Below are 14289 nucleotides of genomic sequence, written 5' to 3'. Positions count from 1 at the left end.
GGAGAGTGCGGAGCGGCTGCGTTTGTACCAAACGCGTTTCTTTTCCTCCTTCACGTATCACGTCTCTATTTATTTTTAAAAAGAAAAAATAATAATAAAAAGCTGAAATCTAGTGAGAAAAAGATGGTACGTGGTAGCCTGGTATTGGCGCACATAGGAGAGTTCGGACGGCTGCGTCCAACATAAATCGGATGCAAGTTTTTTCCTTAATTAAAGGGAGTGAGAGAAGAAGGAGAGAGAGAGAACCACCTTATTTTAAATTTAACCTTGCCTCACTCCTCCCAAAATAATAAGAAGCTGCCGCATCGGATGGTATGTGTAGTACTTTAGCTAGGAAATAAAAAAGAAAAAAAACAATATTTAAAATTTAATTGTTTCTAGCATCGGGCCGGTCTGCTTCGCGAGTATAAAAGCGCCACAGTGCCCCAAGCATAGTCGCTTGACGGCTTGAGAGTTGAGATCAATTTCAGTGTCGCCAAAAAAACGAAACCGAAAACTCAAAACAAATTTCTGTAGCGCCTTCTGGGAAAACCCTAGCGCTCCGCCATGGCCAACAAGATGAGCTTCTGGGGTAACCGCTCCTCTCTCTCTCTCTGATCGCAGCATTGTTAGGCTTCGTTCTTCTAATTTTGGACCTCTGCTTGTCATTTCTGTTGATATTTCTTCTGCTTTTAACATTCCGAGAAGTCAAGGAAGTGTTGACTCGATGCAGCTTAGGAGAGAAGGAGGTTTTCATTTTTTCATTTTCCAATGTTCATTCTAAGGAATCCTGGATTTGGTAGCGATTACGTTTTTTTAGGGTTTTCGATTCGTTTTGAGTCTCCAGTATAAGCTATATTGGATTTATTGTGCTGTGAAAGTATTTCTTGGTTACTAAATTCAACTTGCTTGTGTGTTTGTTGGTCATGAATTGTGTTTGTTGATTTATTAAGTTTCGTCGTATAAACAGCAAGTATTGTGGAATTGGTTTTGGAAATGAGTTTCGGAATCGCGATTGCAATGTACCTAGCAACTTGTGATGCATGTTTGTGCTAATGGTTTTTTTCTGTAATGCAAATAAAGTTACAAAATGTTGAAGTTCAGAGTGTGTGATATGTGTTCTATAGTAGTTCATTTTGTTTGGCTCCAAATGTGTTTTTTTTCTTCTTTCATATTTGCTATATATGTAGTTTTAATTGAGGCTTTTGGTACATTTTTTTTGCTCAACCTGTTCTGGTATTGTCAGAATGTGCTATTATTGAGTTTTTTCAACTATTGTTGTTATGTAACAACCAGGTGTCGAGGTAAAGAGTGGGGAGTCTGTTGTTGTTGAACCTGGTATGACCTTTGTCCATCTTTCACAGGTAATCAATTAAATTTATTGTTTTTTGTTTTTGTTTTGTTGTTTGTCTTTGGTTTTGTGTTGCCTTTGGTTGTAAAAGTTACATTTTCACTGCAGGCCTGTCTGGATGAGGTCAAGAAAGGCAAGGGAAGTGATCCTATCTCACTCTTTGTGAAAATTGGCGATAAGAAGCTTGTTATTGGACATCTTAATACCGAGAAAATACCTCAATTATATATGGATATTGTGTTTGATAAGAAATTTGTTCTATCCCATAATGGGAAAAGTGGGAGCATCCACTTCCAGGGCTATATTGCTAACAAAGGATATCCTTTTTGTTAATTCTTTTCTTGCTTTAATTATTGTGTTGTTATTAATCTTTGGTCTCCTTGACAACATTATCTTTTGTCTTCACGGCTTTTGGTACTGGTGAGTCACTATTCCAGCTCTTGGTTTTATTTTACTTGGTGCCTGAATTTTTCTTGCTTAGTAAACACATACATGTTTGGAATTGATTGTTATCCAAATTATTAAACTTTAGTGTCTATGTTTTGTAACATGATTATTTTGCGGATCAGCTGAACCGAAGGTGAGTATTGAGGAAGCTAAGAAAGATATCAAATCCGAAAAGAAGGTATCTAGTAGTGATGATGATGATGAGTCTGAAGATGAAGAGTTTGATCAGGTATTCTAATTTTTTGAATGAATGCCTAAACAATCTTACTCCTAAAGTATTTTGCACTAGGTGACTACCTAGTGTTACTGTATCTTCAGTTGTTGATTGTTTGTCTCTCTGTTATTAACTTCCCCAACCATGAGTGCTCAATCCCAATCTGTATCTGCATTTAGAATTCTTCTCTGGATCACTTCGTGCATGGGATATAATTGTATAAATTTGGTAATGTATTGGTTGTGTAGGTATACTTTTTCCATAAGAATAAAATGGTATATCTTGTCCCAAGTCTATGCAGAAAAGGCCCTATCCATTACACTCTTGAATATAGGTCCTAGTCCTTTGAAACATGTGTATTTGTGAGGTCTATGCAAAAAAGGTTCTACCCATGTGTAACTCTCTGGAATATAGGTTCTGGTCCTCTGCAGCATGTACATACAGCGATGTCCCTGTCCTTTTAAATCCTTGGATAGGGATCTGTCCGTTAAGAAGCTAAATATGACTTGATTTTACTCGCATTTTTGAACTGATTCCTGTCTTTATATTATGGACTCTTTTAATAGATTATGATGATGCGCTTTGGCATATAATTATGTGAAGAGAAGAACAAGTATCAATTAAACATGCTTGCTGGTTATTGTACATTCTCAGGTCAAGAGTGTGAAAGATGGCAGTGAAGAAGATGATGAAAGTAGTGATGATGATGATGATGATTCTGAAGATGAAGATGATGACAGCGAAGAAGAGCATGAAGAGACTCCAGATAAGGTAAATTACTTCTTTTATTAACACCTTATCTATTCAGGTTGGAGATGTCAGATTGCTTCCATCCTGTCCATGTAGTTTACATTACATATATAGTATCGTCAAAGTAAGCTTGCTGTTCTTATTGCTATCTGAAGTCTGATTACTCGACGATAATTTGTACAAGGTTGATGGGAGTAAAAAACGTGCAGCTGAGAGTAGTAAAACACCTGTTCAAAAGAAGGCAAAGTTTGTTACTCCTGAAAAAACTGGTGAGTTTGTTGTTTTCCTTTGTTATCTTGTTGTTTTTGTTTTAAATGTTATTTGGATCTGAGGTGAAATAAACTGTGTAGCATTTAGTTGTTCAGCACAGGCAACCAATTATTCAAAAGGTCTGTTGTCTGAATGATGATGTTGTGACTCGTTATATATTGATGCAGGTGGCAAGCAAGGAGCTGTCCACACAGCAACTCCTTACCCTTCAAAACAGGCTGTGAAAAAAACTGCTAATTCTGACCAGGCAAAGCAGCAGACCTCAAACCCAAGTGGCAGCGGTGCATTCCGTTGCAATCCCTGCAACAGGTATCTTTCAGTATTTGCATTTTCAGTTCTGGCTAAATGCTATTTCTAGTGAATGATGTAAATAGTAATGTCATGTATTATGCTTCTTGCAGGTCATTTAACTCGGATGGTGCGCTGCAGAGTCATACAAAGGCAAAACACGGAGCTGCAAAGTGAAAGGCCTAGCATGAGGGAACAAGTTAGATCACGTACATATGAAGGGAGAAGAGAGATCAGCTTCTTATGCTGTTAAGCAACTCATTTTGGTCCCATCAACTTAAGATGGAATCTTTACATATCCCGGAGACATTTTATGCAATTTTATGTTCCTGATATGTCCCGAATTCCCTCTGCATTTCTCTATTCCTTTTCAGTGGTTAGGGATTATGCAAGAGTCATTTCATGGGCTGCGAAGGGTGGCCTTGCTTTTGCTTTAACATGCCTAGTTTATACAGTGACTAGTCAATTTTTTCGGTAGCTCTATAATATCAAGATCACACCCTTCATTCTACTTCCTTTATTTTTTTTCATATTTTCAATCTTTATTCTTGAGATCTCAAACCTACTCCTGGAGCCTTTTGCTACATTTCCCTTAAAAAGATCCATGAAGTATATATGCTGTCTCGAAGCTATCCATACTGTGCTCCAGGACGAGAACTCCAGGAGGATTTGCGCCTTTGAGGAGGTGGACGTGAGATGTAGGCTGATCAAACTGAAAGAAGTTCCCGACATGGACGGTATTGGATGAGGAGGAGCTTGCTCCGAAGTCCTTAAACATCAAATGACGGATGAAAAGCAGAGTAATGCACTAGCTTGCTTGTAGGGTGATCCGATAATGATACCAATCCTTGGAGAACATTAACTATATGAGAAAACCGTAGTTAGATACTTCATATCTCTGAAGTATCTAACTAAGGTAGCTTGCTTGTAGGGTGATCCGATAATGATACCAATCCTTGGAGAACATTAACTATATGAGAAAACCGTAGTTAGATACTTCATATCTCTGAAGTATCTAACTAAGGTCAAGTCCAATAATGAATGCTCGTCTCAGTTCTTTCCACGCCACATGTATATGAATTTTTTTTTGGAGACTTTAGTTCAGATTTGGACTTAGTTTCAACTATTTTGCTCGTTTAGATATACGTAATTTTGAGTCTTGTCAAGAAGTTGAGGCACTAATTACTCCTACTCTTGACAAAACGTGGTATGATCATAGATTCGTAACAGATCAAAAAGATCATTCAACCAAGCACTTTTCATTCATTTATTCGTTATATATTTCTTCCCCTTGTCCATAAGGTGATTTCCTTTGCATCGGATGCGATGGCAAAATGATCATCCAGCAAGCACTGTGTCACGGGCCGACTTTGCAAAGCACAAGTAGGACCGTGCGGCACTTGCTAATCGTTGAATGAGAAGCAAGTTAGCCAAATGAGTACCTTGCAAGGGACAATGAAACCACACGATATTAATATAGTGCTAGCAACAAGCGAGAACACAATTTATATAGTTGTAAGGGACAATCTCATGAACAAGTGAATTATCGAGTAGGCAACAAGAAATGATCTCACGAGGCACAGACGATTGAATAATTCCTCTCTTTATTGATGGTAAGACGGTAAGGGAGGCAAAAGTACATTGTTTACCTATACTAGTTCCGTAGTCCAACTGTCGCCGACTAGGAACCCCTCCCTATAATAGCATATTTTGAAAAACTAGACTTGGTAGGGGGAAACATGGAACCTTCCCACCATGAACCTTCTAAAGAAAATAAATTACAGAAATTATAAATTACAATACTGCCACTAGCATGCAAGCAACCGGCCATATGCATGACTCATGACCTTGGACAAGGTTGCTTGCCGCCTTACAAGAGTTTGCCCCTAACATCCTCCCCCACTAGAGCTGTCGGCGCTCTTGACGACGGCCTTGGACTTGAAGTCTTCAATCTTCTGCTTGAACTTCTTTAGTGCTTCGACATTCTCTCAACTGATTTCTTCATCTCCAAACCTCTTCCACTTCACCAAGTACTGCTGGCGCGGACGCTCTTGAACTGCTTGGTTACGCCCCGGACTTTTAAATGTGCTTACAACTCTTTCTGCTTGAATCTCCTCCACCTCCTTCGGCTTGGTTGATCTGATCTCCACATGCTCGAGAACAGGATGGTTTCCGGCTTGATCTTCAAGGTCTGGCAGGTGCGGCTTGAGGTTGCTAACATGGAATACTGGGTGAACTTTCATCCAGGGGGGTATGGCGATCTTGTATGAACACTTCCCCACCTTCGAAATCACAGGAAGCGGGCCTTCATATTTCCGAAACAACCGCCTATCTTTAGAGCGAAGGAATCTGAGCTGTTCGGGCAGCAACTTGACAAGGACCATGTCCCCCTCTTGGAACTCCCGGGGTTTACGGCCTTGATCTGCCCACTTCTTCATTCTCCCAGCCACCTTCTCCAAGTAAGCTTGAGCAATCTTGGCATTGGCTTTCCATTCTTTGGTGAAGTTGAAGGCACGAGGATTCTTGCCCCTGTACACCTCCTGCACTGTGTGAGATAGGAGTGGTTGTTGGCCATTGACTACTTCAAAGGGACTCTTGTTGGTGGCAGAGCTCTTCTTTGAATTGAAACAAAATTGTGCCACATCGAGTAGCTCTACCCAGTTCTTCTGATTGGCATGGACAAAGTGCCTCAAATACTCCTCCAGCATAGAGTTAAATCTTTCAGTCTGTCCATCCGTTTGGGGGTGGTAACTCGAAGAGATGTTGAGTTCGGACCCGAGCAGCTTAAATAACTCCACCCAGAATGACCCTGTGAATTTGGTGTCTTTGTCGCTGACAACATTGTGTGGTACTCCCCAGTACTTCACCACATGCTTGAAGAAAAGGGCCGTTGTATCTTCGGCAAAGCAATGTTTTGGAGTTGGTACAAAGGTTGCATATTTTGAGAACATGTCCACCACCACTAGGATGCCAAATAACTCTCCCACCTTAGGCAAATTGGTAATGAAGTCCAGAGAGACACTCTCCCATGGACGGCTCGGTACTGATAGTGGTTCCAGCAATCCTGGAGTCTTCTGTCGCTCCACTTTGTCTTGTTGGCATGTTAGACAAGTCCTTGTGTACTCCATCACATCATCTTGCATTTGGGGCCAGTAGTATCCCTGCTTGAGTAGTGCGTGGGTTCTTTGCCACTCCGGGTGGCTTGCCCATAAAGTGTCATGGCACTCTCTCATTAACATCCTTCGTAATCCGTCCGCTCGGGGAACATACATCCTCCCTCCTTTGGTCATCAATAGACCATTTTTCATCCAAAATCTACAGCTTTTTCCTTCTTTCACTAGTTTGACCAGAGCTCGAGCCACATGATCTTTCTCCAAGTTCTCCTTGACCCTTTCCTTAACATTTGTGGCTACCACACTACCAGACATAGTAGCCAACATCCGAAGGGCAGCAAGGTCAGCCTTGCAACTAAGGGCATCTGTGACTTGGTTAGTGCTGCCCGTTTTGTACTCAAATTGGAAGTCGAACTCCGCGAGAAATTCTTGCCAACGGGCTTGCTTTGGTGTCAATTTTGGGTGTGTTAGGAAGTGACTAACCGCGGATTTATTGGTCTTCACTACAAACTTCGACCCCAGTAGATAGTGTCACCAAGTTCTCAAACAATGAATCACATCCAACATCTCTTTCTCATGCGCTGTGTATCTTCTCTTTGCTGTTGAGAGTTTGTGGCTCTCGTATGCCACGAGGTGTCCTTGTTGCAATAAGACCCCGCCTAGAGAGAAGTTAGACGCATCTGTCTGCACTTCAAATGGCTTGTTCAAATCTGGCAGGGTAAGAACAGGATCTTTCATAACGACTTGCTTTAAGTTTTGGAAGGCCTTCTCGCAGCCTTCACCCCAGTTCCACACCACTCCCTTCTTCAACAGTTTTGTTAAGAGAGTTGTCTTTTCAGAGTACTTCTCAATGAACCGCCGGTAGTAATTGGCTAGTCCAACGAAAGAGCGTAATTCCTTCACATTCTTGGGACTCTGCCACTCTTCAATGGCCCCTACTTTCTCCATATCCATCCCGATTTTTCTCCTCTCTATGATATGACCCAAAAACTTTATGGTATCTTACGTGAAGGAGCACTTTTCTCGCTTCACATACAACTTGTTGTCTCACAACCGTTGAAACACCACCTTCAAGTGTTCCACATGCTCTTTCAAGGTGGAACTATAAATCACAATATCGTCCAGATACACCACCACAAATCTATCCAACAGGTCGCTGAGGACTTGGTTCATTAATGTGTAGAAGGTAGCAGGTGGATTAGTCAATCCGAACGGCATTACCAGAAATTCAAAGGCTCCGTATCGGGTGACACATGTTGTCTTGTACTCATCCCCTTTTGCGATGCAAACTTGATGGTACCCCGAGCGAAGGTCTAGCTTTGTGAAGTACTTGGCACCACTAAGTTGGTCGAACAAGTCATTAATCAGGGGTATAGGGTACTTGTTCCTCATTGTGACTTTGTTGAGAGCTCGGTAGTCTACACACAATCGCAAAGTCCCATCATGTTTCTTCTGGAATAGTACCGGGGCGCCAAATGGTGACTTAGAGGGCTGAATGAAGCCTACCTCCAATAGATCCCCAAGCTGCTTCCTCAATTCTGCCAGCTCTGGAGGGGCCATCCTATATGGTGCCCTCGCAGGCGGTTTAGCCCCTGGGAGTAACTTGATCTCATGATCTACATTCCTCCTGGGTGGTAACTCTTTAGGCAACTCCGATGGCATCACATCTTTATAGCTCTCCAAGATTCCCATGATCTTCTTCGGTACTATCTCGTTCCCACTCCCGTCTTTTATCAGGGGGACGACAACATATGTTGGTTCTTGGCGCTTCACGCCCTTCTTAAGTTGGAGGGCCAACAGAAGGCGAGGCTCACTTGGTGACACCACCTTGGCCGGCACAACACAGGGTCTCTCCCCCATTACTAACAGGTTTTGAGCATTAGGAATGGGAATGGCTTTGTTTTCCAACATGAATTCCATCCCCAATATAACGTCGAAATCGTTCATCTGCACAAACACCAAATCTGTCTTTCTTTCCTAGTTGCCCAACTTCAAGCGCACCGCTTTTGACAACCCTATAGTGGGCGAGGGTGAGGAGTTAACTGCTTTCATGTGGCCCATGTCTTTCTCGTACTCCAACCCCAGCCTTCGTGCTTCCATTTCCGATATAAAGTTGTGGGTAGCGCCAGTGTCTATTATCACACTCTTGGCGACCTTTCCGTTTATGCTTCCCTCCACAAACATTAGGACCTTGGGTAAGAGCTTCTTTGTCACAGAGAGCTGCCTTTCAACCGCATTCAGGAATTTCAATGTCCCCATGCGGCTATGTTCTTCTACTTCCTCTTGTCGATCCTCATTCTCCTTTGCTGAAATCTGGGCTTGTAGAGCTGACAAAGCAATCTTATGAGGACACTCATTTACTCTATGAGTTCCCCTACATAAGAAGCATGATAAGGGTCTCAGGGTGAAGCTAGTAGAGTTAAATGGGCATGGAGTAAACATCCATGTTGAGACTGCTGGCTTGGAGGAAGCTGTGTCTCTCACATTGCTAAATCTTTTATCGGTTCCTCCAGAATTTGAAAATCTTGACTCCCTTCCCCCACTTTTGCTTTGTTCTGGTCTCACGCTTCGATTGACGTTCACATTCGAAAAAGGTGAGTTTCTTCTTGCAGAGTTTTCTTCGAATGTGTAGTCAGTTAACCTTTCAGCTGCCGCTTGAGCGGAGGCCAAATCTTGGACCCTTTGTCTTTGAAGCTCCGTTCTAGCCCATGGTTTTAATCCCTCGAGGAAATAGAACAACCGATCTTTCTCGGACATGTCTGGGAGATCAAGCATGATCATGGAGAATTTGTTCACAAACTCTCTAATGTTGTTGGTGTGTTTCAACTCCCTCAATTGCCTTCTTACAATGTAATCCACGTTCTCTGGAAGGAATTGAGTTTTAAGTTCCTTCTTGAGGTCTTCCCAGGTCTCAATGGAGCAAACCTTCCTCTGAATATCATTGTATTTTGTTCTCCACCATAATTTGGCATCCCCTGACAAATACATTGTTGCCATGTTTAACTTCACCTCTTCCGAGTCAGCTTTGACGGCTCGGAAATAATGCTCCATATCAAAAAGGAAATTCTCAAGCTCCTTGGCATCTCTTGCCCCTCCATAAGCTTGAGGTTCCGGTATCTTGACCTTCTTGTAGTCCGTCACAAGTTGGTTTTCCATCGCACTGATGGTTAGATTGAGCTTAGTGTTCATCTCCATCAGCTCGTTTTTGAATGCATCGATGGTGGCTCGGACATCATCCGCCATAGTGTCCATCGTCACACGTAAAGTGTCGAAGGCATCACTCATCACCCCCAATTGTTCCAGCGAGCCAACGCCTTGCTCTTCCTCATATCTTGCCCTTCTCTTGGGTGTTTCCATCTCTAGGACCGTAACCCGTGCTTCCAACTCTTCAAAACCTTCTCCTGCTCCTCCTCTGGGAGCTTCAACATTTTCTAGGGCCGCAACTCGGTCCCTTAACCCCTCAAGGTTCTCCACCCGTGTCACCAACCTTTCTAGGTCGACACGGTCCAGCATGGAGGTAATGTCAATCAATCTATCCGGGACTCCCACAAGTTCACCGAGCTGCTGATCATAAAAATCGAATCATTGTTGGTTGGTCATTCTTCCAGTCATCGTAAGAGCCTTGAGCCAAACCGGCTCTGATACCAACTGTCACGGGCCGACTTTGCAAAGCACAAGTAGGACCGTGCGGCACTTGCTAATCGTTGAATGAGAAGCAAGTTAGCCAAATGAGTACCTTGCAAGGGACAATGAAACCACACGATATTAATATAGTGCTAGCAACAAGCGAGAACACAATTTATATAGTTGTAAGGGACAATCTCATGAACAAGTTAATTATCGAGTAGGCAACAAGAAATGATCTCACGAGGCACATACGATTGAATAATTCCTCTCTTTATTGATGGTAAGACGGTAAGGGAGGCAAAAGTACATGTGCTTACCTATACTAGTTTCGTAGTCCAACTGTCACCGACTAGAAACCCCTCCCTATAATAACATATTTTGAAAGACTAGACTTGGCAGTGGGAAACATTGAACCTTCCCACCATGAACCTTCTAAAGAAAATAAATTACAGAAATTATAAATTACAATACTGCCACTAGCATGCAAGCAACCGGCCATAGGCATGACTCATGACCTTGGACAAGGTTGCTTGCCGCCTTACAAGAGTTTGCCCCTAACACACTGCATCTTCCTTCAATGAAAGAAAGTCCGGTTCGCCAAAACAAAGACTAAATAAGTTGCTGTCAAGATGCTTAGACGAGTCTTCTAATCTGATTACATTCTGTCAATCATTTTCTCAAACATTTTCTCACAATTCCAACAAAGATGTCCAAAATTTTGGAGTGCCAAATTTTGCCTGTTGGTTAGGAAATTTGGCGGTAAGGTGCAATTGAAACTTGAAAGCTTGCCAAACGTTAGTGTTGGATACATAAATCCTGCTCGGCTTGATGATTTTGGGACAAACATTTTAGCATATTCAAGATGTTCATATACAAGAATAGTGTTGAAGATATGTACATACAAATGAAAGGGGTGCAGTCCGTGCAGATAAGAGATATATGCCCAGCAATGACCTTATGCTGAATAGATGAAAGTATATGGTCTATTTAGATGTACTAATTCTAAAACTGATTGTGAAAAGCTTTTTCAAAAGAGATTTCCATACTCTTTTCCCATATAGAATTCACCTGTCAAAAACCCTTTCCCTTATTCGCAAAAATGAAGCCGGCCCTTGCCAGCTATCAAACCAACCAGGCAACCAAAAACTAGGCACACTCAAATTTCATCAAAATGTTGCCAGGTCGAATCTATTGTAGGAATATGGCTTCCTAAATAAAATTCAAATGCAGAAACATGACAATAACATATCACAAAAAAAAACCCAAATGGGCAAAGCAGCAGTAAATATAAATCACACTAAAAATTCTAACGTCATTCAAAGACAACAAGACATTCAGATGACAATTCATAATTCTTCTAGTAAACACATTAATGGTTCATACTTCCCGTACAGTAGGATCGATTTTGTAATAAGAACTCACCATCACAGACAGCAGTACTAGGATCCAGGAATTTCGTTAATGCCTCTAAAACCATCACATAAAATAACTAGACATTAGTCCTTGCACAACAGCCCCACTTGTATACAAGTCCAAAAGGTAAGCTGCAAGAAATCACTGACTTGATCTAGGAAGCAGGAGCTCAATTTTGCATCTACCGCGCTACTGCTGTTGATGCTGCTGCTGAGGATCGTAGTACTGATCACTATTATTATCACCATTCCACTCACCATCATTATTGTCGCCATTATTATTATTGTTATCATGCTTATCTCCAGAATCAACATGTTCCTTTTCCCTGTTCCATGCCTCAATCTTGGCCCTTCTTTCAGCGCTGCTTTCCCTGGCTGGAGGACTCCTGTTCCTTCTCCCCACAGGGCTTCTACTTCTTCCTCTACGTCCTCCAGGACTACGGCTTCTAGGCCTCCTGCTTTTATCATTAAAACGATCTCTCTCATCATCTGCTCCTCTTCTGCCAAAACCACGACCACCATGTGGACGCTCCTGATAACCACCACGCTGATGCTTTTGAGGACTATGGCTTCTGCTGCGACTGCGGCTCCGCCTTCGCCTGCTTCTTCCGAATAATCGCCTCCTCAATTCCCTAAATTCAATATAAAAATATCATGAAATAACCAGTCATGATAATAATTTATCTACTACAATAAGAGAAAAGAGTGTCACCTGCTAATCTTCTTCAAATGCATGAAATTGCAATAGCCACCTCGATTGCATACATTTTCTTCATACTGCCTACATGTAGCTTCACGGAAGTCGGTCACTGGTGAGAAGTCAACAATGATGGGGCGCCCTAATATGTTTAGCATTCATCATATGCCACAATGTTAGTAGACTCCATGATGACAGTAATTTTACCACCAATTGTTACTGCAACCATTATGTTAGAAGAAACAAAACAACATATTGGAGACTATAACCGGTGGAGAAGATAACATTACAATCTACAACCAAAACAATACTAGAACAATATTGCACACAATAGCACCAGTCCAGTTTGATTGCGTTGATTGTTAGTGGCTATAATGACAACGGTTTACATTTTATTCCCCTGAATTGGAGCACCTGAAAGTCTACCAAACTTGCTTGAAAAATCTGGGCTCAGAAATGGAGCACCCTGCCAAACCTAATTTCTAAAAGATGGGCAAGCCTAGCAAATAGCTAGGTAGGTGCCATCACGGAGTTTGATCCCAGACCTCATGGGAGCAAGACATGGGCCTCACTCTGCAACTACCTTATATATAGTTTACATCTCATGCTCTAGCCATCTGCACAGAACATCCTCTGTGGAGTGTTAAAGATAGAAAGGGCAGTTGATCTACAGTTAACCAACCAAAATGTAGTTCATGTGATTGTAGTACAAGATGCAAATATTACATGATGAATCAGATAAATACTAAGGAGAAGCTAGAAATAAATTCTATAAAAACCAAAAAATACAGGCACCCCAGTATCCGCCATCTCATCACAACATTTTGTCAAAGAATGTTATCAAGAAGAGTTATCCAGATAGAATATTATTCCGTATAATGAATAGGAGTGATGAAAGATCTTTGAAAATTTTAGTATCAGCTAACAATAGTTGCTTTATGAAACGGATTCTTGTTGAAGATTTTGTAAGAATGAGCCCTTTACTTTTCTCTCCAAAAAATCCCACAAGCCTAAAGGCGCCCAGATAGATAACAGTTCCCTAAACAAGATTCTTACATAAAAAGTACAGGTAAGTAACAACGACCCTTTTTTTTGGTGCAAAATCCCGAAACCCATAACGATTGAGGACAAGATTAGATAGAGCGCATTCCAATAAATTCGAAGCAATTCTTATGAGGCTCACCAACCCAGTCGACTTCATTAACTGAACACTGAGTTACAACATTTCCAGCTAAAATTGTAACAATTGTTCCAAACATCATACACTGTACACTGTAGCATACTAAATCATATATCAATATTCTGGAAGCCACTAATAATTACAGATTATCGCAACCATAGTACGGGCGTCAAACTATCATGTTTTTAAAATTTCAAATTCAATGTGCATCTATACTGTTTACAATATAAGATATTAACCTGCATAGAACCTCCCAGTAAGATTCTGAAGCGCTGCGGCAGCATGCTCTTCCTCCCTGAACTGAACATACACATTCCCAACCTACTCACACAACACACATCCAAATGAGTCCAGAACACCAAAGAAAATCACATCAACAGCAAAACCCTAAATTTTGTTGCTAAAAGAAATTTAAAAAAAAAAACGAAAACAAACCATGTGGTCAGCCAAATTGTCACAGATATTCAAGCTCTCGATCTGCCCATACTTGCTCAGCTCCTCAAATAGATCCTCATAGAAATCCTGCACTCCAAAAAACACAAATAAATGAAATAAGGGTGAAATCGAAAGAGGATAAGTAGAGAGAGGGAGATGAAGGGCAGACCTCGAAGTTGTCTTGGATCTTGCGAGGATCGAGGGCCTGGCCCTGAGGGTCGACGCCGGGGTTGGTGAGCATATCGGGGCGCTGGTACATGTTTGAGAGGAGCAGAGTGGGGCTGATGCTCGGCTTCGTGTGAAGACGAGAGCAGCGGTCGCCGTGTCTGCACGCGCCGATCTTGAAGTAGAAAGGGCAGTTCACCCGGTCCTTCTCGGTCCCGAAGATCGATGCTAAGTGCTCCGCCATGGCCGAGTCCTCTGAAGAACAATGATGATGTTTCGATGCGCTTGCTGCGTGTTTTTGATCTCTTTAGGGTTTTGAGTTTTTTTTCAATTTCGAAAGTCTTGTTGGCTGTCACTTAAG

General features: G+C 41.8%; 2 protein-coding genes across 2 annotated transcripts; one reads left to right on the top strand and one right to left on the bottom strand.

Moving 5' to 3' along the window:
• The first annotated feature begins 427 nt into the window (after nucleotides 1-427).
• LOC126797761 (histone deacetylase HDT1) lies at nucleotides 428-3810 on the top strand. Its single transcript, XM_050524479.1, has 9 exons — nucleotides 428-571; nucleotides 1276-1343; nucleotides 1439-1647; nucleotides 1737-1750; nucleotides 1900-2006; nucleotides 2646-2762; nucleotides 2926-3010; nucleotides 3179-3320; nucleotides 3413-3810. Exons 1-9 carry the CDS (start codon nucleotides 547-549, stop codon nucleotides 3474-3476), a joined length of 831 nt encoding a protein of 276 aa, XP_050380436.1. The 5' UTR covers nucleotides 428-546; the 3' UTR covers nucleotides 3477-3810.
• Nucleotides 3811-11316: 7506 nt separating this feature from the next.
• LOC126797755 (splicing factor U2af small subunit B-like) lies at nucleotides 11317-14268 on the bottom strand. The gene is made up of 5 exons (XM_050524470.1): nucleotides 13933-14268; nucleotides 13764-13850; nucleotides 13568-13649; nucleotides 12164-12290; nucleotides 11317-12083 (listed from the first exon to the last, which is right to left on the bottom strand). Exons 1-5 carry the CDS (start codon nucleotides 14170-14172, stop codon nucleotides 11642-11644), a joined length of 978 nt encoding a protein of 325 aa, XP_050380427.1. The 5' UTR covers nucleotides 14173-14268; the 3' UTR covers nucleotides 11317-11641.
• Nucleotides 14269-14289: the final 21 nt, after the last annotated feature.

This window comes from Argentina anserina, chromosome 6, assembly GCF_933775445.1.
Source record: "Argentina anserina chromosome 6, drPotAnse1.1, whole genome shotgun sequence".
NCBI classification, from domain to species: domain Eukaryota; kingdom Viridiplantae; phylum Streptophyta; class Magnoliopsida; order Rosales; family Rosaceae; genus Argentina; species Argentina anserina.
Note: the sequence above shows the minus strand (reverse complement) of the source record. Positions and strands in the feature narration are given on the sequence as shown.

Coding starts and splice junctions, on each gene's coding strand:
- LOC126797761 (XM_050524479.1), top strand. CDS start 547: ATGGCCAACAAGATGAGCTTCTGGG. Junction 1,344..1,438: donor CCTTTGTCCATCTTTCACAG/GTAATCAATTAA, acceptor TTTTCACTGCAG/GCCTGTCTGGATGAGGTCAA. Junction 2,007..2,645: donor AAGATGAAGAGTTTGATCAG/GTATTCTAATTT, acceptor GTACATTCTCAG/GTCAAGAGTGTGAAAGATGG.
- LOC126797755 (XM_050524470.1), bottom strand. CDS start 14,172: ATGGCGGAGCACTTAGCATCGATCTTCGGGACCGAGAAGGACCGGGTG. Junction 13,851..13,932: donor AGATCCAAGACAACTTCGAG/GTCTGCCCTTCA, acceptor TTTGGAGTGCAG/GATTTCTATGAGGATCTATT. Junction 13,650..13,763: donor ACAATTTGGCTGACCACATG/GTTTGTTTTCGT, acceptor TTGTGTGAGTAG/GTTGGGAATGTGTATGTTCA.